General features: G+C 43.2%; 1 protein-coding gene across 2 annotated transcripts in view; it reads left to right on the top strand.

Annotated features, from left to right (window-relative positions):
• CTPS2 (CTP synthase 2) overlaps window positions 1-24,517 on the top strand; it is a 150,837-nt gene that overhangs the window by 75,719 nt on the left and 50,601 nt on the right. For both annotated transcript variants that reach the window (XM_075263671.1, XM_075263670.1), the window contains 4 exons: window positions 6,790-6,884; window positions 8,942-9,004; window positions 10,684-10,727; window positions 24,346-24,442. In XM_075263671.1, coding sequence (XP_075119772.1) covers window positions 6,790-6,884; window positions 8,942-9,004; window positions 10,684-10,727; window positions 24,346-24,442 — 299 coding nt within the window. The remainder of the gene's footprint in view (window positions 1-6,789; window positions 6,885-8,941; window positions 9,005-10,683; window positions 10,728-24,345; window positions 24,443-24,517) is intronic.

Raw genomic sequence — 24,517 nt, 5'->3', positions numbered from 1 at the left:
CACCCTAGGGTTTTGTAGCTGGTATTCCATCAAAGGTCTCTGCTGCTCAACCACTCTATTCAACATCTGAAACGTTGAGTTCCAGCGTGTGGGGACGTCGCACAAAAGCCGGTGTTGTGGCACATGCAGGCGTTGCTGGAGAGATTTTAAGCTAGCAGCGGCTACTGTCGACTTGCGAAAGTGGGCGCACATGCGCCGCACTTTCACCAATAGCTCTGGAACATTGGGGTAGCTCTTTAGGAAACGTTGCACCACTAGGTTGAAGACGTGGGCCAGGCATGGAACATGTTGGAGTCCGGCAAGCTCCAGAGCTGCTACCAGGTTCCGGCCGTTATCACAAACGACCATGCCTGGGCCCAGGTGCAGCGGCTCAAACCATATTGCCGTCTCATCGAGGAGGGCATCCCTCACCTCGGAGGCAGTGTGCTGTCTGTCCCCCAAGCTGATCAGCTTCAGCACAGCCTGCTGACGTCTACCAACGCCAGTGCTGCAACGTTTCCAACTCGTAGCTGGGGTCAATCTAACAGCGGAGGAGGAGGCGGTGGCGGAGGAGGAGGCGGTGGCGGAGGAGGAGGCGGTAGAGGAGGAGGAGGAGGGGGGTGTTCTTCTCGTGTCCCTGCCAGGAATGTTAGGCGGGGAGACGAGGTACACCGGGCCAGTTTGGGAAGCAGTCCCAGCCTCAACTACATTCACCCAGTGTGCCGTCAGTGAAATGTAGCGTCCCTGTCCGCATGCACTTGTCCACGCGTCGGTGGTCAAGTGGACCTTTGTGCAAAGCGCGGAACTAAGGGCCCGCCTGATGTTGAGTGACACGTGCTGGTGCAAGGCGGGGACGGCACACCGGGAGAAGTAGTGACGGCTAGGGACGGCATAGCGAGGTGCCGCAGTTGCCATCAGGTCCAGGAAGGCGGGAGTTTCAACAAGCCGGAACGCCAACATCTCCTGGGCCAGCAGTTTAGCGATGTTGGCGTTCAAGGCTTGCGCGTGTGGGTGGTTAGCAGTGTATTTCTGCCGCCGCTCCAATGTCTGAGAGATGGTGGGTTGTTGTAAAGAAACGCCTGATGGTGCCTTTGATGGTGCAGGAGAAGGAGATAAGACAGGACCAGGGGAGGATGAGGTAGAAGTCAACAAAGTGGCGGAGGCAGATGAAGTGGTGTCCTGGCTCGTCCTCTGGAGTGCATCGCCAGCACAGTCAGCAGTGGCAGTGGCAGAGGCAGAGGCAGTGGCAGTGGCGTGAACGGCAGGCGGCCTTTGTCCTGCCGTTGCTGCCTGCCACTGATTCCAGTGCTTGGATTCCAAATGACGGCGCATTGAAGTGGTGGACAGGTTGCTCTTCTCAGAGCCCCTAATCAATTTCGAGAGGCAAATTGTGCAGACAACACTATATCTGTCCTCGGCGCATTCCTTGAAAAAACTCCACACCTTCGAGAAACGTGCCCTCGAGGTGGGAGTTTTTCGGGGCTGGGTACGAACTGGAACATCTTGGGAGATTCCGGGTGTGGCCTGGCTTCGCCTAAGCTGCTGACCTCTGCCTCTGCCTCTAGCTACCCTTTTTGGTGCTGCACCTGCCTCAACATCCACACTACTTTCCCCGCTTGACATCCCCCCTGTCCAGGTCGGGTCAGTGTCCTCATCATCCACCACTTCCTCTTCCAAATCCTGTCTCATCTCCTCCTCCCGCACAATGCGCCGGTCAACTGGATGCCCTGACGGCAACTGCGTCACATCATCGTCGATGAGGGTGGGTTGCTGGTCATCCACCACCAAATCGAACGGAGATGGAGGAGACTCTAGTGTTTGAGCATCTGGACACAGATGCTCCTCTGTTAGGTTCGTGGAATCGTGACGTGGAGAGGCAGGTTGAGGGACAATGAAAGGAGCGGAGAACAGCTCTGGGGAGCAGGGACAGTTTGGGTTATTGTTCTGTAAAGCTTCGGAATTTTGGGAGGAAGGAAGACAAGACTGTTGGGTAATAGGAGGAGAGGAGGCAGAGTCTGACTGGCTGCTGGACAATGTGCTGTAAGCGTTCTCTGACAGCCATTGCAAGACCTGTTCCTGGTTCTCGGGCCTACTAAGGTTTGTACCCTGCAGTTTAGTTAATGTGGCAAGCAACCCTGGCACTGTGGAGTGGCGCAATGCTTGCTGCCCCACAGGAGTAGGCACGGGACGCCCTGTGGCTTCACTGCTACCTTGCTCCCCAGAACCATTCCCCCGACCTCGCCCACGGCCTCGTCCACGTCCCTTTCCGGGAGCCTTGCGCATTTTGAATTCCTAGTTAGAAATTGGCACTGTATACCAGTAGTAAAAATTGTGGGTGCACGTAACCCCAATATATTCTTTGAATTCCCAGTCAGACACTGGCACTATATGGCAGTAGCAAGAAATGAGGGTATTTGTATTCCCAATATACTCTTTGAATTCCCAGTCAGACAATGGCACTGTATACCAGTAGTAAAAATTGTGGGTGCACGTAACCCCAATATATTCTTTGAATTACCAGTCAGAAACTGGCACTATATGGCAGTAGCAAGAAATGAGGGTATTTATAACCCCAATATATTCTTTGAATTCCCAGTCAGACAATGGCACTGTATACCAGTAGTAAAAATTGTGGGTGCACGTAACCCCAATATATTCTTTGAATTCCCAGTCAGAAACTGGCACTATATGGCAGTAGCAAGAAATGAGGGTATTTGTATTCCCAATATACTCTTTGAATTCCCAGTCAGACAATGGCACTGTATACCAGTAGTAAAAATTGTGGGTGCACGTAACCCCAATATATTCTTTGAATTACCAGTCAGAAACTGGCACTATATGGCAGTAGCAAGAAATGAGGGTATTTATAACCCCAATATATTCTTTGAATTCCCAGTCAGACAATGGCACTGTATACCAGTAGTAAAAATTGTGGGTGCACGTAACCCCAATATATTCTTTGAATTACCAGTCAGAAACTGGCACTATATGGCAGTAGCAAGAAATGAGGGTATTTATAACCCCAATATATTCTTTGAATTCCCAGTCAGACAATGGCACTGTATACCAGTAGTAAAAATTGTGGGTGCACGTAACCACAATATATTCTTTGAATTACCAGTCAGAAACTGGCACTATATGGCAGTAGCAAGAAATGAGGGTATTTGTATTCCCAATATACTCTTTGAATTCCCAGTCAGACAATGGCACTGTATACCAGTAGTAAAAATTGTGGGTGCACGTAACCCCAATATATTCTTTGAATTACCAGTCAGAAACTGGCACTATATGGCAGTAGCAAGAAATGAGGGTATTTATAACCCCAATATATTCTTTGAATTCCCAGTCAGACAATGGCACTGTATACCAGTAGTAAAAATTGTGGGTGCACGTAACCCCAATATATTCTTTGAATTCCCAGTCAGAAACTGGCACTATATGGCAGTAGCAAGAAATGAGGGTATTTGTATTCCCAATATACTCTTTGAATTCCCAGTCAAACAATGGCACTGTATACCAGTAGTAAAAATTGTGGGTGCACGTAACCCCAATATATTCTTTGAATTACCAGTCAGAAACTGGCACTATATGGCAGTAGCAAGAAATGAGGGTATTTATAACCCCAATATATTCTTTGAATTCCCAGTCAGACAATGGCACTGTATACCAGTAGTAAAAATTGTGGGTGCACGTAACCCCAATATATTCTTTGAATTACCAGTCAGAAACTGGCACTATATGGCAGTAGCAAGAAATGAGGGTATTTGTATTCCCAATATACTCTTTGAATTCCCAGTCAGACAATGGCACTGTATACCAGTAGTAAAAATTGTGGGTGCACGTAACCCCAATATATTCTTTGAATTACCAGTCAGAAACTGGCACTATATGGCAGTAGCAAGAAATTAGGGTATTTATAACCCCAATATATTCTTTGAATTCCCAGTCAGACAATGGCACTGTATACCAGTAGTAAAAATTGTGGGTGCACGTAACCCCAATATATTCTTTGAATTCCCAGTCAGAAACTGGCACTATATGGCAGTAGCAAGAAATGAGGGTATTTGTATTCCCAATATACTCTTTGAATTCCCAGTCAAACAATGGCACTGTATACCAGTAGTAAAAATTGTGGGTGCACGTAACCCCAATATATTCTTTGAATTACCAGTCAGAAACTGGCACTATATGGCAGTAGCAAGAAATGAGGGTATTTATAACCCCAATATATTCTTTGAATTCCCAGTCAGACAATGGCACTGTATACCAGTAGTAAAAATTGTGGGTGCACGTAACCCCAATATATTCTTTGAATTACCAGTCAGAAACTGGCACTATATGGCAGTAGCAAGAAATGAGGGTATTTATAACCCCAATATATTCTTTGAATTCCCAGTCAGACAATGGCACTGTATACCAGTAGTAAAAATTGTGGGTGCACGTAACCCCAATATATTCTTTGAATTCCCAGTCAGACACTGGCACTATATGGCAGTAGCAAGAAATGAGGGTATTTGTATTCCCAATATATTCTTTGAATTCCCAGTCAGACAATGGCACTGTATACCATTAGTAAAAATTGTGGGTGCACGTAACCCCAATATATTCTTTGAATTACCAGTCAGACACTGGCACTATATGGCAGTAGCAAGAAATGAGGGTATTTGTATTCCCAATATATTCTTTGAATTCCCAGTCAGACAATGGCACTGTATACCAGTAGTAAAAATTGTGGGTGCACGTAACCCCAATATATTCTTTGAATTCCCAGTCAGACACTGGCACTATATGGCAGTAGCAAGAAATGAGGGTATTTGTATTCCCAATATATTCTTTGAATTCCCAGTCAGACAATGGCACTGTATACCAGTAGTAAAAATTGTGGGTGCACGTAACCCCAATATATTCTTTGAATTCCCAGTCAGACACTGGCACTATATGGCAGTAGCAAGAAATGAGGGTATTTGTATTCCCAATATATTCTTTGAATTCCCAGTCAGACAATGGCACTGTATACCAGTAGTAAAAATTGTGGGTGTATATAGCCCCAATTCTATTGCTAGGGGACTTGCAGGGTATTTCTGGGGTGAAGGTGGGGGGCACACCGTTGGAACGGGTATCGGGGTATATATCGGGTATACGGGAATACACTGACAGTGTATTCCATTCAGGATCCTGGGAAAGCTGGGTTGCGGCGATTGAGCCCGTCAGTGCCACGTTACACTGACAAGCTTCTCCCTGGAATTTAGCTCTTACAAGAGCTGTTGGTTGTCTTCTCCTTCCTATCCTAGCCTGTCCCTGCCTACCCAGAATCTAAGCCCTAGCTAGCTGGACGGAAACCTCCGTCCTCGGTGAATTGCAAGCTCAGAATGACGCGAACCTGGGCGGCGCTGTTCTTTTAAATTAGAGGTCACATGTTTTCGGCAGCCAATGGGTTTTGCCTACTTTTTTCAACGTCACCGGTGTCGTAGTTCCTGTCCCACCTACCCTGCGCTGTTATTGGAGCAAAAAAGGCGCCAGGGAAGGTGGGAGGGGAATCGAGTAATGGCGCACTTTACCACGCAGTGTTCGATTCGATTCGAACATGCCGAACAGCCTAATATCCGATCGAACATGAGTTCGATAGAACACTGTTCGCTCATCTCTACTAAGGACACATTGGAGGAAAATATCTACCTGACTCCCATTAAAGTAAATGGGAGAGTTGGGCGGCGTTTTTGCGGCAGATTCTGAGTTGGATTCCGCCTCAAAAAAGTGCCTGCAAAGAGCTCTTTGTCAACGTACCCTAATACTTTTATGGGGGCTCCGACTACAGAGACGGATACAATGTAAATAAATAGAGTGAAGGTAAGGAGAAGGAGAACAGCTTAATAAGTGGTCAAGGAAACAGAGCTCCTTAAGACATATTGCAAAGTTTCTGGACTATTCCATTATGAAAAGTTGTTTATAACTAGAGGGACACTTTAACTTGACATGCATTAAATATGGTTGCCCTAAACCTTAAATTCACACAAAAGGCTTAAAAAAAAGTGAATGCCTTTTGTGATTAGCATATTTAACATGTTAGGGCCCCATGAATATAACCAGACTTATGGTCTGACTACGGATCCATAATAACAGATAGTATACAGACCCAATCATTCTTACGTCTCCATGCACACACACGATTGTATTTTGTATGGCCCTGTGTGTAGTACTAAGCATTCTGGAGCAGGTCCTATCCCTGTCAGTCCATCTGTTCTATTGATAGGGTTTTTAGAAAACACAAACTGAATGTATTCAGTTTTCCATGGACTCTTAGGGTAAGTTTACACGGGGTTTTTTGGTCCGGAACCTGAGGCAGAGGCCGCCTCAGACTCCGCACCAAAATATGGGTAGCTGCGACTGAATGCAAGTGCACTGCACCGGCATCCAGTCACGCACTCCGCTCCGGATTAGGCCCAATGAATGGGCCTAGTCAGGAGGAGGGAGTGTCTACAGACCGAATCGTGAGGCGAAACGGCCTGAAGAATGAGCATGTCGCTTCTTTTTTCTGGGGGAAAAAAAAGAACTTACCGGCTCCCATTGATTTCAGTGGGAGCCATTTTCTTGATCAGGATTTTGAGGCGAATACAGCCTCAAAATCCTGACCAAAAATCCCCGTGTGAACTTACCCTTACATGACTATCGCCATGTGCAAGTGTCAAGGAAACCTTTACTACATCTTCAGCATTTGCCCATTTGTTAAAACCAACCATGGTAGTATAATTTTTTACAGCTAATGTTTCACAGTGAAATGCAGACATCACAAGTCTCTTGTGTTTTTTCCAGGGGTATATTGGTCCCTGGAGGATTTGGATCACGTGGAACTGAAGGAAAACTTCATGCTATCACCTGGGCCAGAGAAAGAAGGATTCCTTTCCTAGGTAAGGTAGAAATATATCTCCGACTCCAGAGATAGAGCAATGATCCAGATGGTGGAGTGGGTGAGAGGGGACGGGCGTGGGCGGCTGAGCTTCGTGACAATTAGCACATCTGTGCACAGAATAATACCGTCATAGAGAAGCCGATTTCTCATTAGAAGTCGGGACGAGAGGGACAATTGACTGACCTAGTACAGGGGAACAATTACATCGTCTTTTGTTAACAGACTAAAACCAGCTAGAGGTTTAGTTTTCTATATTAGCTGAAGATAAAAAAAAAAAAAATTGAGTCTATAGAGATGATATGACACAAACATTGCTAAGAAGAACAGATGTGCTCTATATTATGTACCACTGGCTATTATTCATCTCGCGTATTCTCACTAGGGCTGATCTTTTATCTGTTTTCCTCCATCTTTTCTTGCTACTTCTGTTATATTTGCATACAAACCATAATAACGGTGTAAGCACCACATTATAGGGGTTTTCTGGGATTTATATATTGTTGGCTTATAGAATAGGTCATCATTGTGTGATCAGTGGGGTCTGGTACCCCCACAGATCAGCTTCTTAAAGAGGCTACAGCAATCACAAGCAGTTGTGGCCTCTTGTGGCCTTTTCATTGGACCAGTGATGTCATGTTCATTGCTACAGCAACATCTCTGTCCCATTCAAGTAAATTGGACTTCCAATTTCCAATACCAAGCTCAGCCCCTATGGATCTTACAGCATTGTGCCTGGTACTCAGTGAAAAGATTCTTTAAAGGGGCTCTATCATTGGGAAAACTCATTTTTAACTAAGAATATACTTTTATAGCCTTTAGAAAGGCTATTCCACACGTACCTTTTGTATGTTAATCCCCTCAGTAGTTTTTGAATGAGCCTGTTTTTATTCATATGCTAATTAGCCAGCAAGGAACACAGAAAGTCTAAGTGAGCACTGTCTGCTGTGTGTACAGCACAGGTTGCTGCTGATGACTCATCTCCCTGCTCTCACACACACACAGCAGACAGTGCTCGCTGAGACTTCCGGGTGCATGCTGGAGACTAGCATATGAATAAAAGCAGGCGCAATCAAAAACTACTGAGGGGATTAACATACAAAAGGTATGTGTGGAATAGCCTTTCTAATGACTATGCAAGTATATGCTTAGGTAAAAATGAGTTTTCCCAATGATAGAGCCCCTTTAAACAGTTGATCTGTGTCAGGTGTCCCAGGTATTAGCCCTTGACCGATCACATGCTGATGATCTATCCTAAGAATAGGTCATCAATATACAAGTCCCAGAAAACCCCCTTAACATCAAACAGTTATCTACCATAAGTCTGTGTTCACAAACAGTATTCTGCATCCTAGAATGGAATCTACAGAAAGAATAATGTAAAGTTTTCCAACTCTTCTGTGTTTTTGACCCACTCCTGGCTTGTCTTACAAATACTGATGCAAAACACTGAGCACAATACTACTGTGTGAATTTGGCCTAAAGGAACTGGGTTTGGTAGCAGGAGCGCTGAACTTTTATGTCACTGTTATAATAGCAACTTGCAGCTGTCTCTGATGCAAGTTCACTGCACATAGTGTATGTTCACATATGGAAAATATGCTGTGTATTATCAATTTGTATTTGTGGAAGGAAAATTCTCAAATTATTAGGCTTTATTCACACAAAGGAATTTGGAGCTGATTTTGAGATGTGGATTCTGCCTCAATATCTGCTCTAAATTGCACACAGAATCTTCCCAGTGACATATACTTCTTTTTTTTCTTTCTTCATTGGCAACTCCATCGCCGTGTCCATCTGAAATTGGAGTTCAAAAGAGTCCTGCATGGAGGACTTTTTCCTCTGCCGGTTTTACTTCTAAAACGATGGCCTCCTGATGGACCCCAATATGGTCAATGGGGTCCGTTGACTCCACGTGTAACCGCTATATCAGCAGTCCGCCTATCCATTGTAGGCCACGCTAGCAGAAACCTAGCATAACTTTACCTTGTTCTGTGTTACTTTTTCCATACATAAAATGCTCTGTGTTATTTTTGTAACGCTTACTTTTTTCTTTAGGAGTTTGCTTAGGGATGCAGCTGGCTGTAGTGGAATTTGCAAGAAATTGTTTGAACTGGAAAGGTGCGTGTTTTTCATTACGTTACAGGGTGAAATTCAGTGAATTGGAATCCAAGGGCGCGATTTCTCTTAGTTTTCTGCATTATTGTTCTGTGATTTTCAGATGTGTTACAAGGAGAAATGTTAGAAAAGAATGTGTATATCTCTAGCATCCTCACTAAAGTGTAACTGAAGTGTGTACAGAATATGGAGAGAATCTAACTAAATGTAACAGGTTAGGGCGGGTTCACACCAGCGTCCGACCTCCGTTATGCAGGTTTCCGTTTTCTTCTGGCAGAAGACGGAAACCTGCATTCACTGCTTGCTGGTGAGCGTTTTGTGCTCTCCACAGCGACACAATTTTTTTTTAATTGGACACAAAGTCCTGCATGTCTGACTTTGTGTCCGGTTAAAAAAAACGGTTTCGCCACAGAGAGCACAAAACGCTCACCATCGCTCACGGCTGGACACTTTTCAAACCCATTCAAATGAATGGGTTTGAAAAGTGCCTGCCAGTTTCCGTCTCCTACCCAGTTTCTCGGGCAGGAAACGGAAACCTACATAACAGAGTTCGGGCGCAGGTGTGAAACCCGCCCATATAGAGATATTCCGATCAGAAGCAATGATCACATTTCTACTGGGTAAGTGATAAAAGATGGCGCACTAATATAAGGACCCCAGTGTCTCTCCAGCCACAAGACCCTGGATTATGGGAGTTTAAATGGAGTGATGGTCAAGGATGCACCCTACCACTCCACAGAAAGAGTTGAGAAGAGTATGGATCCTTTCAAAACCCCCTAAGCCCCGACTTGTGGAATGGGAACATCTTGGACCCCCATCAATCTAGCATTTATCTAGTGAATAGCTGGTAGTTGCTTCTAAGTAGAATATGCCTTTCATTTAAAGAGGGCTTTTCACCACCTCCACCATTTCTAACCTTCTGGTAGGTGCTGTTTCTCCGATTCTGAATCAGTTGGAATTTTTCCTCTATCTCCTGAGCAATGTTTTATTTTACTTTCAGCACTCAATATACTTAAGGTTCTCCACTGTCAGGTGGGTGGTCCTGACCTGAAGCAGAAAACATAGGACCACCCTCCTGACAGTAGACTGCATAATTAGCATATTGGGTGCTGAAACTACCTGCACTGATTGCTCAGGAATAGCAAGAGCTAGAGAAAAAATTCCAGTGGAGCAGCAACTATTGAGTGACATAGGGTACATTTGGTAATGGCTTTCCTTGGCATTGCAGCACAGTCCTCTTGAATAGGACTAAGGTGCACTAATAAAGCATCACATCTATAAGCAATAAACAAGTTATAAGGGATGTGTGAGAGTAGGGAACGGGAAAGGAAGATGGATCAAATACCTGAGTCTTTATTGAAAGACAGACTCCCCAATAGGAGAGGTGGGAGGAGAGGGGTATCAGTGACCTTCTTCCTCAATGTCTGGATTGTCCTGTCCTTGCCCTTAGTACAGGAGTATAGGTTAGCTATACTTATGGAGACCCAGCTGGTGTAGGGAGTCTTGCAGACACTGGTTTTTGGCAAAAAGTATTCAAATTACCTCTCCTCCAGAAGGAAGAAGGGGCATTATATGTTATTAGTAGGAAATCCATTTTAAGACACAAAGCAAAAAGGTACATTTTTATGGTGTAAAATTAATCTAAAGTTCAGATTTTTATTATCATTGTTTGTCTTGCACAGATGCAAACTCTACAGAATTTGATGCAAATACCAAAAATCCAGTGGTGAGTGACTAAGTAATTTACCTTTACTATTCTCTTACGGAGGACTGGTCTGAAATGTAATAAATTGGTTTAATAATGACATTGGCTGGACACAAGATGACAGAACTGAACTTCACCCATATCAGTCCTCTTTCCTGAGTATTAATGGGGTCTCTCGGATATTCTTGGTTATCCCGAGCACTTACAGTAGGGCTGAGTGATCGAACAACCAAACAGGAGATTTGTATCACAACACTAGCAGGTAATAAAAATGCAAGTAGAAGATTGCAATAGGATGATGACATACACTCACCGGCCACTTTATTAGGTACACCTGTCCAACTGCTCGTTAACACTTAATTTCTAATCAGCCAATCACATGGCGGCAACTCAGTGCATTTAGGCATGTAGACATGGTCAAGACAATCTCCTGCAGTTCAAACCGAGCATCAGTATGGGGAAGAAAGGTGATTTGAGTGCCTTTGAACGTGGCATGGTTGTTGGTGCCAGAAGGGCTGGTCTGAGTATTTCAGAAACTGCTGATCTACTGGGATTTTCACGCACAACCATCTCTAGGGTTTACAGAGAATGGTCCGAAAAAGAAAAAACATCCAGTGAGCGGCAGTTCTGTGGGCGGAAATGCGTTGTTGATGCCAGAGGTCAGAGGAGAATGGCCAGACTGGTTCGAGCTGATAGAAAGGCAACAGTGACTCAAATAGCCACCCGTTACAACCAAGGTAGCCAGAAGGGCATCTCTGAACGCACAGTACGTCGAACTTTGAGGCAGATGGGCTACAGCAGCAGAAGACCACACCGGGTGCCACTCCTTTCAGCTAAGAACAGGAAACTGAGGCTACAATTTGCACAAGCTCATCGAAATTGGACAATTGAAGATTGGAAAAACGTTGCCTGGTCTGATGAGTCTCGATTTCTGCTGCGACATTCGGATGGTAGGGTCAGAATTTGGCGTCAACAACATGAAAGCATGGATCCATCCTGCCTTGTATCAACGGTTCAGGCTGGTGGTGGTGGTGTCATGGTGTGGGGAATATTTTCTTGGCACTCTTTGGGCCCCTTGGTACCAATTGAGCATCGTTGCAACGCCAAAGCCTACCTGAGTATTGTTGCTGACCATGTCCATCCCTTTATGACCACAATGTACCCAACATCTGATGGCTACTTTCAGCAGGATAATGCAATGCCATGTCATAAAGCTGGAATCATCTCAGACTGGTTTCTTGAACATGACAATGAGTTCACTGTACTCCAATGGCCTCCACAGTCACCAGATCTCAATCCAATAGAGCATCTTTGGGATGTGGTGGAACGGGAGATTCGCATCATGGATGTGCAGCCGACAAATCTGCGGCAACTGTGTGATGCCATCATGTCAATATGGACCAAAATCTCTGAGGAATGCTTCCAGCACCTTGTTGAATCTATGCCACGAAGAATTGAGGCAGTTCTGAAGGCAAAAGGGGGTCCAACCCGTTACTAGCATGGTGTACCTAATAAAGTGGCCGGTGAGTGTATATTGTCAAAAAGATCTAACTAAGTAGACCTGAATACTAGCAAGGAGACAGAGTGCAAACAGCTAGACATAACCACTGGAAATAAACAGCACTGCAATAGGAATACTACTGTATAGGGTGGAACAAGGAACTGGCAGTATACAGAGAATTACTGGATTAAACACACTTGGTGCACTCTATCACCTGCACAGACCACAAGAAAGCCAAGAGGTGTCAGAGATCTAACCAACCAAATTTCTGCCAATGACTCAGAGACTCCCATTAGGGATCTTGTGGCTCAGATATGGGGCAGTTACACAGCAACTACCCCATCGGCCAACTTAATTGGAAGGGGGGGCCACACGGTGGCTCAGTGGTTAGCACTGCAGCGCTGGAGTCCTGGTGTTCAAATCCCGCCAAGGGCAAAAAACCATCTGCAAGGAGTTTGTATGTTCTCCCCGTGTTTGCATGGATTTCCATCCCATATTCCAAAAAAAAAAAAAAAAAAGACATACTGATAGGGAAAAATGTACATTGTGAGCTCTATGTGGGGCTCACAATCTACCAAAAAAAAAAAAAAAAAACTTAATTGGAAGGAGATGACGAAGCAGCAGGAGAAGTAAGATTGATATAAGGGATGTGAGATTGATGTCCTGTTAGCAATGTTCCCGCCATCCTGCCTGTTAGTTAGTTGTTCCCGTTATCTTGGAGAACTAAGCACAGATGTAGGCTTGCTCCAATTCTGCTGTCTCTTCATGTCATCCCAGACAGACTGGATGATGTTGAGATCAGGGGAAAGGTCACACCAAATATTGATAGGATTTAGATTTCTCTTCTTCATTTTGTTAATCAGTTCATGAAACCATTCTTACTTTACAGCATTGCCTAAACCCAGTGCACCGTACTGTACATGCCAAGGGTCTGGTAGATTTCCATATGGGTCTTAAAAGTACAATGTGAGGCTAAGGCCAGAACCAGCAAAATAAATAAGATTCACGTTACTTCTATCCAAACATTGCGTGCAGAAAAGCAACACTTGAAAAACGCATCATGCCAATTTTACCTGCGGAGATGGAAGTGTTTTCCATATACATGTAATAAAGGAAGAAAATCGCAGAGAAAAAAACAAGGAAAAAAAACACAATGCGTTTTCCTACATTTATTTCCGCAGCTTTTCTTTGCTGTGGTTCGCTACGTGGGGCCTTAGCCTAAACGTGCAGTGAGTTATTATAATTTCGTGTTATATCCTTACAGTAAGTAAGGATATACACTAAGTACTATCACGTCTGCGTTGCTCTTGGAGACTGTCCACTTCCAGCGCGTCTTATTTGTTCTCTCTGTAGTATTACACACACAAGACGTTCTCAGCTGCTGTTTACTATACTTATACTCCAGTCATTTTTTGGATAGAAAACATTAAGTGACTTCACGGCAGAATGTGTTTCCAAATTCTACAGTGACTGCTTAGACCAAATATAGTTTTCTGTGCACGCTTGCTGAGGTCTGTGGGTTGTTCGCAGTTTTCTATCACAAGCCGAACAGATTATCACTGATGCAGAGTATAAACACGTCGGCTAACCTAGTAAATCTCCTGCATAAGGTATAAAACACAGAATAATGAGGAAAGGGCTCGCTACAGAGATGGGACTTGGGTGACACTGACTACATATTCAGATGGAGGAGAAATGTACTGTATGTCTATGCAATTTGGAAGTATTTGGCTTAGCGCACTGCTTAGGGTGAGCTTTAGACATACAGAATAATATTATTTAATGTGGTTTGTGGTTTATTTTAATGGCTTTGTATCCACATTTTTATCATCATCATTTTGGGGTACTTTAAAACAGACCTTTCATATCCTTGAAGATGGGAAATATTATATACCACTAGAAGCTGACAGTGCGCTGAATTCATGATTTGATTTTGTTCATGGTGGTTATTTCGGTTCAGTTATTACAATATTCATAACGTTCCACCTGCAGTTTTGTTTGGACCGAACGCGTCCGAACTGAAATTCCTGTTTTACTCTGTAGTCCCTTCAGAGCCCAGAGTATAATAAGCAGAAGCCCAGGGTGAAGAGCAAATGTAAAAAATAGTGTTACTCACCTCTCCTAGGCTCCGGCGTGACTCCTTCTCTTCCAGACTTCCGCCTGATGTCAGGGATCGCTGACGACATGTCTCGGGCAGTCACGTGGCATTGTACTGCATAGATGCAAGTGTCGCGATGTTGAATGACCCACATGACTACTGACATCCAACCACAGACCTCAGCAGTCCCCAATGTCAGGCAGAAGACTGGAAGAGAAGAAGGAGCCATGTCAGAGCCCAGGAAAGGTGAGTAACACTAGTGGTGGGTATGGGGTGGTGGGGTGGTTGATTTGGGGTATAACAGTCCGTGGAGTCTCATCTTCCACCCATTAAGAGGAAGATGAGACTCCACGGACTGTTATACCCCAAATCAACCCCCCCCACCCCTCCCATACCCACCACTCCCCCACTCCTACTTCAACTCCCCCCCACACTTTACTAGCTTTGGCAATGCCAAATATCTATTCGGACGTGCCAATAAAGCCTGTTTGAATTGATTTGTTTGATTTGAGTAACACTATGTTTGATCACCTCCCCTGTGTCTCCGGTTTTTATACTCTGGGATTCGAATGTGTGCTGTCTGAACAAAACTGCAGGTGGAACCTCATGAAAAAAATTTCCATGAGTCAGTAAAGACTTTCATCCTCTGAATGTTGCCCAAATTAAACATTTCACAAATCTGTATTTTTCTGCAGTCAAATGGACGCGATAATGGTACTTTTTCCACCCATATTCTGACATAACCCTTTCACCTCCTGCAGTTCATCGGGGCCAAAGTTGTCTAGCTCCAGCTCCAATTCTGATGACCCGCAGGAGCCATAATTCAGAAGTAACGCAGTAACCTCTATTACACCCTTTAGAAAGCAGCCTTAGTTGTCATTTCTCTCAGCTTTAGGGATTTACATTTATTGATGAGGTTTGTAGCTTGTAAATGGGAATGCAAAATGGCAATTTAATGTGCAATCTAAAATGGTTTGGCTCACAAAGTTTTGGCGTATATTTAACATACGCAACTGTGAATGTAGTCTGGCATGTATAAACTCCTCATAGCTTACTTTTTTTTTTTCTTGGCACGAGGAATTTGAGCTTGAGTTCATATTTTAATACCACATTAGATTTTTCTTTTGGAATTTTTGTTAATTATCATTATTTGCTGCAAAGTTGCATGAAGGTGTTTGTGTATATAATGCTGTAACATATTTTGATAATGTGCCAAGTGTCTATTTTCAAAAACATACATGGGCCCGGGGAGGTTGGTATGTTTATTTTCAATAATTTAGGTTTTAAGTCCTGCAATTCCGAGCTTATTCACAGGACTGAGTTTCTTGGCGGTGCAATGTCCGTGATCTGTAAATAAATAGAGCATATTCTGTTGTTTTGTGGATTGGCTTCTTGTGAAAATGACTCGATTCACCCATATCAGTGAATGGCTCCATGAAAGAAACGGATCCCGCATGGTTCTGTTAAACATACTGCCAAGAAACCGCTCAGAGGTGTGAATAGAGTCTATCAAAGATAAAATAGCAAAATTTCTTAAGGCTATAGTAGAGGTGTACGATGAAACCCTTGGAGTGTTTCTTAGGGCTCATTCACACGGGGGGGAGGCGGATTTTGGAGCTGAATCCAAATCATATGTAGACCACTAGCTTACTTTTTTCCGTGAGCGACGGCATGCCATTCATGGGAAAAAAGAAGCGAGCTGCCTTTTCTTCAGGCGGACTCCGCGGCTGATTCAGTCCCTGCATCCACCTCGCGGCAGCACCCTCCAGTGTAGGCCCATTCATTTGAGCCTACTCCGGAGGGAGAACCCGCGACTGTCGGAAGCTGCGACAGTCATGACAGGCGCATTTTGGTCCTATTCTGATGCGGCTTCTCGCATCAGAATCAGGACCAAAATGCGCCTCACTTATCCCAGTGTGAACTAGCCCTAAGATAAATTGTATATAGCTTAGCGATTTCTAACCTAATAGTAGCTGGAAAACACAAAGAAGCAGTAATGGCAGCAAAGTATTTATTATCATCTGATGGGTCCGTCCAGGTTTTGGTAAGGATAAGGCCTCAGATATGCGCTGTTGTACTGTTATTGCGTCAGAAATATCGCCAAGTTTGTTGGAACCCTTAAGACCATATAATATGGTACAGGGATTATCACAACGCCAATACAATATGAATAAGGTTTGATCCAAAAGAACATGAATCTGACAATCCCTGACACGTACACGTTTGCCCTCCAATGTCAGAAACGTATTTATAAATTTACCTGAAAGATTCCTGACAGGAAAATAATTGAAGCACCGTATGAGTGACATAGAAAGCTGCGGATATACAAATGTCCGCTACGGATGAATGGTAACAGGAAGAAGATGCAGTCTTTCTATTTTATGTGTTATACAGAAAGCTATTTACTACATTGGAAGATTTCGCTTAAAGCCGCTGATATTTTACTCGGTTGTTAACACTATGAGTGAACTTTTCTTGGTTACTCTTCAGGACGCGAGCTGAAATTAGGTGGATTCAGCAAGACCGCATATTGTGTGCCAGCAGAGGGCGCCCTTAATTCACGATGAGACTGTGCACTTCACCTCAGCACCCTCGCACTTAGTCGCATAATGTCTTTTACACCACTTTTGTGGCATTCATGACAATGAATCATGGAGTGGAGAGAAGAACTGCCCACATCCTGAAATGGCTGCCCACTTTCAAAAAAGTGTCGCTGCCTGCACAAAAACGGAACCTGCAGCTGTTCTGGTTGCAAGTGTCATATAGTTGCGTAAATTCCCCCCATTGTCTCTCATCCAGTATTTTATAGCAATCTACTATACAGAGACCTCATTTAGGTAGGGCGCCACTGTATTACTTAATGGGTTGTACTGCACAGTGTCACACATGTGTCTGCTATTGCAGCTCCGCTCCTTAAAGGGGCTCTATCAGCAAAATTATGCTGTATGAGTCCCACATATGCCTTAATAGTCTTTAAAAGACTATTCAGGCACCGCTAATCTTATTTTAACCCCCCCCCCCCGTTGTAAAAAATAATACCCTAAAAACGATTATTCAAATGATACTTACCGTGCACAGTGGGCGGTCCTGCACTGTCGGACATCATCTTGCTGTCACAACTTCCTCTTCTTTCTTCTTCCAGTGACGCCCTCCTGTCCTCGCTCTTCCACGCCTTGATCTTCTTCCGGCGGGATTTAAATACAACCCGCCGAAAGAACAGAAGATCAAGGCGTGGAAGAGCGAAGACAGGAGGGCGTCGCTGGAAGAAGAAAGAAGAGGAAGGTGTGACAGCAAGATGACGTCCGACAGTGCACGACAGCCCACCGTGCATGGTAAGTATCATAATAGACATTAATGGACACTGACTAATGTTAATGTGTCTATTTTTAACTGATCCATTTAATGGACACTTTAGCATCTGTTAGTGTCAGTTTTTATACTGTCCGTTTTTTGGCTTTTTTTTTTGTTTGTTTGTTTTCAGAACATGGACAGAAAAAAACGGACAGTAATAACAGACAATATAACAGACACCCGTCTGTTGGCCATAGACATTAATGCTAAAAAGTAACGGACGTCCGTCATAAAACTGTTATTTTTCACAGACAGAAAAGTCCTGCACCCCAGATTTTTGTGTCTGCGAAAAATAATGGACAGGTGATGGATTTGGTGCAAACAGACACTAAGGGTCCATTCACCTGGAGGAAAATGGTGAGGAATTTGGTTTGGAATTTCAGCGCTGAAAAAAAAGCCTCCCATTGACTTCGATGGGTTCCTTTTTCTAATAGCAGAAAGTCATTGAAGTCAATAGGAGGTTTTTTTTTTTCAGCGCTGAAATTCCACACCAAATTCCTCACCATTTTCCTCCGTGTGAATGGTCCCTAAAGGTCACTAATGGACTAATGGGATAAAATCCCATTAAAATCAATAGGATTTTTGATGGTTCTGATAGTGTCTGTTGTTAAAATCTTGTAATGGGCATTACCAGTGGACATTACTACTTCTGGTGACCAGACTTTCACATGGATTTCTGAGCAAAAATGTATTGAAATCTGTAAAGAAAAAAAAAAAAAAAAAAAAAGGTTTGTGTACAATACTCCATACTGCACTTGTTAATGTAAATGTTTGTTTCAACCATGAAATAATTTTTTCACTTTGTATCAAACCTCTCCGATAAGATTCATCATTCGTTCTGATATTTTCTTTCCACAGTGGTCTTACATTCTCTAGATGAGTTACAAGATGGAAATAGAATTCCCTGCTATAATTTATTGGATTGTGTGAATTGTATGTCACTTATAGATACATAGTTGTAAGTTACTCAGATGTATCCAATTTTCTACCTCTGCCTTTGGGATATTGAAAATCATAACTGAAGCATATTTGTGTTTGTCAGTCATGATTGTTATTTGGCAGAGTCGAGACAACAGCCATTAGACATTCGCAGCTAAGAAATAACATAAGAGTTGTAAGGGCCGGTAATTCTGAAATTCTCAGCTACGTAACCTTTCAGATTAACTTCAGAAAATATTGCAAATGTCAGTGTAAAGGCCATCTTATCTAAACCTTAGGAAACCAGGGACTCTTCTCTTTATTGTATGAAGCATGGCTTGGGTATTTAACTCATACGTTCAGATGTGCTGGAGGATAAAAGGGTTTCTGGCCTCAAATGTATTTTACATATTAATATCTTGTCCACAGGATAAGTCATCAGTATCTGATCTGTGGGGGTCTGACACAAAGACCAGAGCTACAGCCCCGTCCACTGTATAGTAGCGGTGCCAGGGGATTGCAGCTCCATTCCTATTACAGATGGCTCCACTCGCTGTTCACTTCTGTGATGTATGGTGTCTGGAAGCTGCTGGAACAGATGACCTGTGTGGGGTCTGGGTGTTGGACCCCCACAGATCAGATACACGGGCGGCCTTGGAACGTATCCCCCGCGAAAGTCAAGGGACCTCTTTATTGGCCCGAAACCTGTCGTGCTAATAAAGGTTATCCTCAATATCCGTTTGGGTGAGCGCTGTTCTTTGCCTGTCCATCTTGGAGGTTGGTCCCATGTTGAAATATACATTATTATGGGACTATAAGGTAATGAAGGAGGGTTTGTCCTGCTCGGGATCGTTTTTAATCATAGCAGAACATGTGTATGGAGATCATCTCTTGTTCTGGAGGACTTGGACTGTCCATACATAAGAGCACACTGATTCAGTGTAGTACTTCATTGCTCCTGTGGGGGCAATGCAGAGATACTGAGCTTATTCTTCTAGGTTTGGAAACCTGATCACTGCAGATCCCAGTCTTAAGCAATTTTAAAGGGAAACTGTCTCAAGAACCCAGCTTCAACAGATAGGTTAGGGTCACCCTTGTGAATCATTACTCAGTTGTCAAGATTTTGCTGATTTTGTCAATATGCAAATTAGCTCTCTGATGCAATGATAATGTCCTTGTTGCTCCATATTTCTTATGGGAATGTAGAACAAGAGGTTTGGCAGACATGTCAGTAGATGCCGACACTAGGAAGGAGCTGTCCAGCAGTAGCTACAGTACCGGAAGTATTGCAGACATCTGGATCAGGAGAGGTCCTGGAAATGAATTTTGTCATTGTAAAAGACCTAAGTGTGAACCTGTGCTTACTTTTAATCTCAACCTTGCAGATATGTCATCAGCTCAATATAACATTGAAAGACTTCCCACAGCAAGACAGCTTATGGACTTGTACAGTATTGCCAATAAGTTCTTTATTTTACAGGACATTTTTATTCATTTAAGGACGTGTTCACATTCCATTGTGAGCTCTGTTCTTTGCCTTTGTCAAAAGTGCAGGACAAAATAGTGCAGTGTATTGTGTCCAGTAAAATGACGCAAACTCGATAGACCCCATTCTAGTTGTGGACCGTGCAATCCCTGCTCACCACCCACCTATGACTTATTCCTTTATTATATTGCTGCGCCCTTCAACACTTGACCTTTGCCAGAGTCAGTAGATCAAGGACTATTAAACGATGCAAAGAACTGAAGGAAATTTCCACTCAGTCTATCCAAATGCTTTGTCGGTATCAGACCGATGCCAGCAGGGGGTACGTGGGTGTAGGACTGTAAGCATGGAAATGCACCTCACCATCCATATACAGTATCATTATTATAGCATTGATTTAATTAATCACAAGCTATTTTTTTTATAATGAAGACCAGTAAAATGTTCTGTTTCTAATAATTTTTATTCTCAATTTTTATTCAAATCTATTAAAAGTTGGTGATTTTTGAGTCTATTTTGTCCACCACCCATTGTTTTGCCATTTTGCTGTGCTTGTGAATTCGAGTCTTTGCCGTCCGCCATGTCTCATCCCTGATACAGCCTGTCCTCTTGTTTTTGTCTCTGGAGCCTATTTTTATGTCAGAACATTTGCTTTTGTTCTCCTGTCTATGTGACATGTTACATTTACTGTCACAAGGTCAGCCCGCAGGGAGCAGTTGTAAAACTATTCCTGACCACAGAGTAAAAGTTTTACCGTCTTAAATTGTACATAAGTAATTTTTTTTTTTTATAACTCAGTAGTGCAGGTGAAGGAAGCAAACCATGCAATATATAAGTGCTTGTATCCTTATAAACATCAAAGGGGTAGTACCTATAGTGCTATAGCCTGTACAGAGAGGGAGCAGCTCTCCCCTGCTGCCTCAGTACCTGTGATCTGGGGTAGCCCCGGGTATTGGACCCTGCATATCTAATATTGAGGAACTATTCTGAGGAAAAGCCATCAATCTTAGAAACCACATAACCCTTTTAACTATTATTTCTTATCTAAGTGATTTTGATTTGTACTCCATACACAAGCAGATTATCTTACAATGCAGTCTATGGAGAGGGAAGGAGAAGAAGGAAAGGGATAGAGATATGAGCAGAGGTGCAATGTGAAGCTTTTTGGCCCCAATACAAAATCTGTAACACATCCTCAATGTTAATATATTTATATCACTGGTCTCATCATATTGAGAAGAGACATCTCATGGACTCCTAAGTTTTCTGCACCCCTTCAAGTTCCAACCCTGGATATGAGGCCATCTACAGCATTGATTAAGTCATTTTTGTCAGAAGAAGGCTGGATTAATAACCCAGGTGTGTTGTGAAGAAGAACTGTCTCTCTGCTCTGAGGAGATCTCCATCCCCTCCCCTCTCCATAGACTTCTGTTGTACAGATTTGATCAGTGGCAGAAGGAGGCAAATAAGTGAAGAAACAGGCTTCTGAAATTGGTTAAACTGATGCCATGTGATATCTTATCTCAGGAGACAACAAAAAACAATGAAAAGTCATTGGAGAACAACTTTTTTTGACTCCACAGCTCTGTTGAGAAGACTAGTGTGACCGTCTACCGCTAAGCACAGCTTACTATTGAAAATAACTCCGAGTACCTCATGTTAGCCCCAAGATTGAACAGTACATTACATAAACGTAACACTTGAACACATTGTAGTGCACTCATATGTGTCCAACTAGTGTCCTGGAGCCTTTTCCTATTGGTTTCAGTGGGAAAGCGTGACTGCAAAAACACCACAAGTATCGTTTTTGGAATTTTGAATTGTTATACTACATTAAGTATCAGTATCAAAGCCAAAAGTTTGGTATCATGACAGTCTTAATATTTCCAACTCTACTTGCCCTATTGAAGTAAAAACATCTGTTGTGATATATGTTTGGGTGCATTTTTGGTCATGGGTGCACATTGTGAGAAAATACACACAGCGGACATGGCTGGGTTTATGACAAGTGCCCGACCATAGAAAGCTCCTGCATTCCTTATCCTATCCACTGACAACTAGGGTTGAGCCGATCTTGACTTTTCAGGATTGATTTTGAGATCCGATTTCCGATCATTTTTCATTCGAACCCGATCTTGATCCCAATTCCGATCCCAATGCAAGTCAATGGGATTTTTTTTACTAATCGGCGATCAGATTTTAAAAACAATCCTATTCACTATACAGCATGGAATCTAACAATTGAACGCTTTAATTGTTAGAATCCACGCTGTGTAGTGATTTTTTTTAATCACTAAGTAGCCAGAGGATTTTTTATTAATCCTCTGGCTACTTAGTCCCCCCTGGTGTCCACTTACCAGCAGAGATGGCTGGTCTGGTGCCCAGTGTTCTCATTCTTCTTCGCCTCGCTGCCTCCCAGGTTAGGTGAGTGTGGGCGGGTTAGGAGAGTGTGGGCGGGTACTGGGAGGGGAGACATCACGTCTCCCCGCCCTGTACCCGCCCACATTCTCCTAAGCCACAAGCCCCGCCTTCTTCCTAGCTCTTTAACACTAAGCTGGGAGGCGGGGGCAGCGAGGCGAAGAAGGACCAGCCATCTCTGCAGGTAAGTAGCTACTAGAGATTTTAGCTAGTCTCCCATTAGAATGAATGGACGCAGCCGGCGCGCAGGGGGTTAAGGCTGTGTGCCAGCTGCTTCCATTCATTCCTATGGAACCGCAGCGGAGACTTCACACTAAGTATACAATACTCAGTGTGAAGGCTAACATTGTTAGCTTTTCCCACAATGCTTGGCCAGTAGCAAAGCATTGTCGGAAATAATCATCAATCTCGATCCCACCTAAAAGGATCGTGTTTGGAATTTTGATCGCGATCATGAAATTTTCTCGATCGCCGATCGGAATCCCTACTGACAACTGATCAAGACTGTCAACATTAAGATGGGAAGAATATGCAAATCTGTTTCCCAAGGTGTAAATAGGGAAACCGTGCCTCTTTTTGCTGCCCTCTAGGGGAAGCTCCCTTGAACATCATGCCTGAGGGCAGCAAACAGAGGCACGGTTTCCCTATTTACTCCTTGGGAAACAGATTTGTATATTCTTCCCATAATCCTCCAGTAGAGCTAAAAGGGCTTTTTGTAAGACTCCACACATTTGAGAAGGTGGTCTATCCTCAAGGAGTGACATCCCCATAACATTAAGATGGTTAGAGAAAGTGTATAAAACTCTGCAAATTAAAAAAAAAAAAAAATCACATTTGCAAAAAAGTAAAATTTTTATTTGTTAATTTCAATCTGCTTATGTTTGTTAGAAAACCCTTGAACCATTAAACGTGAAAACATAATAGACACTCTGTAGATGCAGCAGCAGCACGATAGACAATATTGCGGCTACGATGCTGAGAGTTGGAGTTCTGTTGGGTTTATGCATAATTCTTTTTGTCAGCTGTGCCACATAGAATAAACCATATTTTGTCTATAAAATCTCCAATTAAAAAAATATTACTTTCATAGCAGAAACAGATGGTCTTTACACCGAGCGGATCTCACAGGGAAACTAAAATGTAGAACTGGTGAGGAATCTCCACCTTCTGGTGAACAGACACACATCCATATTCCTAATACATGTTGTCTATCACATTAGTTGTCAGTTCTCCCCCGTCTACACAGATGCATCCTGATTCCTGAGCAATCGAGTTAACAAATGATCTGTAAAATTGGCACTACTACCCAACATGGTTCATGAAGAATAAATCATACAGTATTTATGCTCCGAAGCCCTGACATTTACATGGTTGGAGACACATGTAATCCCTCCTGACATCTTAGATGTGACATTAATGGGACAATGCAAAATTTCTGCATCAAAGGAACAGTTGCAAGAAACATGTTGTCAGACACATACTACATCAATCCGCCTTGTGTCTCCTTGACTGTTGAGCTATTTGTATACAGCATAGAAACACCGCTTAGTGCAAACTACTGAATATGACAGTGAGAGACCATTACATGTGTGCAACCAATGTCATCCAATGGATCCACAGCCCAAGAAAGGCATCGGTTTTATATAATACATATAAGGATGTACATTTACTCTGGTGCTACCGGGCCGGGACACTGATAAATCTTAGTGACAACTCCATGAGATCTATCATAGTATGTATTTCCAGTTATCATTTTGGACGTATTTACAGTATTACCAAGGATGACCATTTATATAATTTTAACAAAATCTACCTAACTTTATTGATTTTGGTTACATGTTATGTAAAAGTCGCTTGTTTATTGCAGGTGATCGACATGCCTGAACACAACCCAGGAGATATGGGGGGAACAATGCGCCTCGGGAAGAGGAAGACCGTGTTTACTACAAGTGGCTCCACCTTAAGTATGTAGCGCAGTATACTTGTATCTATTATGTCATGGTTTTAGCATAACTATAGTAATTGTTGACTCAGGAGAG

This window comes from Leptodactylus fuscus, chromosome 2 (genome assembly GCF_031893055.1).
Source record: "Leptodactylus fuscus isolate aLepFus1 chromosome 2, aLepFus1.hap2, whole genome shotgun sequence".
Taxonomy (NCBI): Eukaryota; Metazoa; Chordata; class Amphibia; order Anura; family Leptodactylidae; genus Leptodactylus; species Leptodactylus fuscus.
Note: the sequence above shows the minus strand (reverse complement) of the source record. Positions and strands in the feature narration are given on the sequence as shown.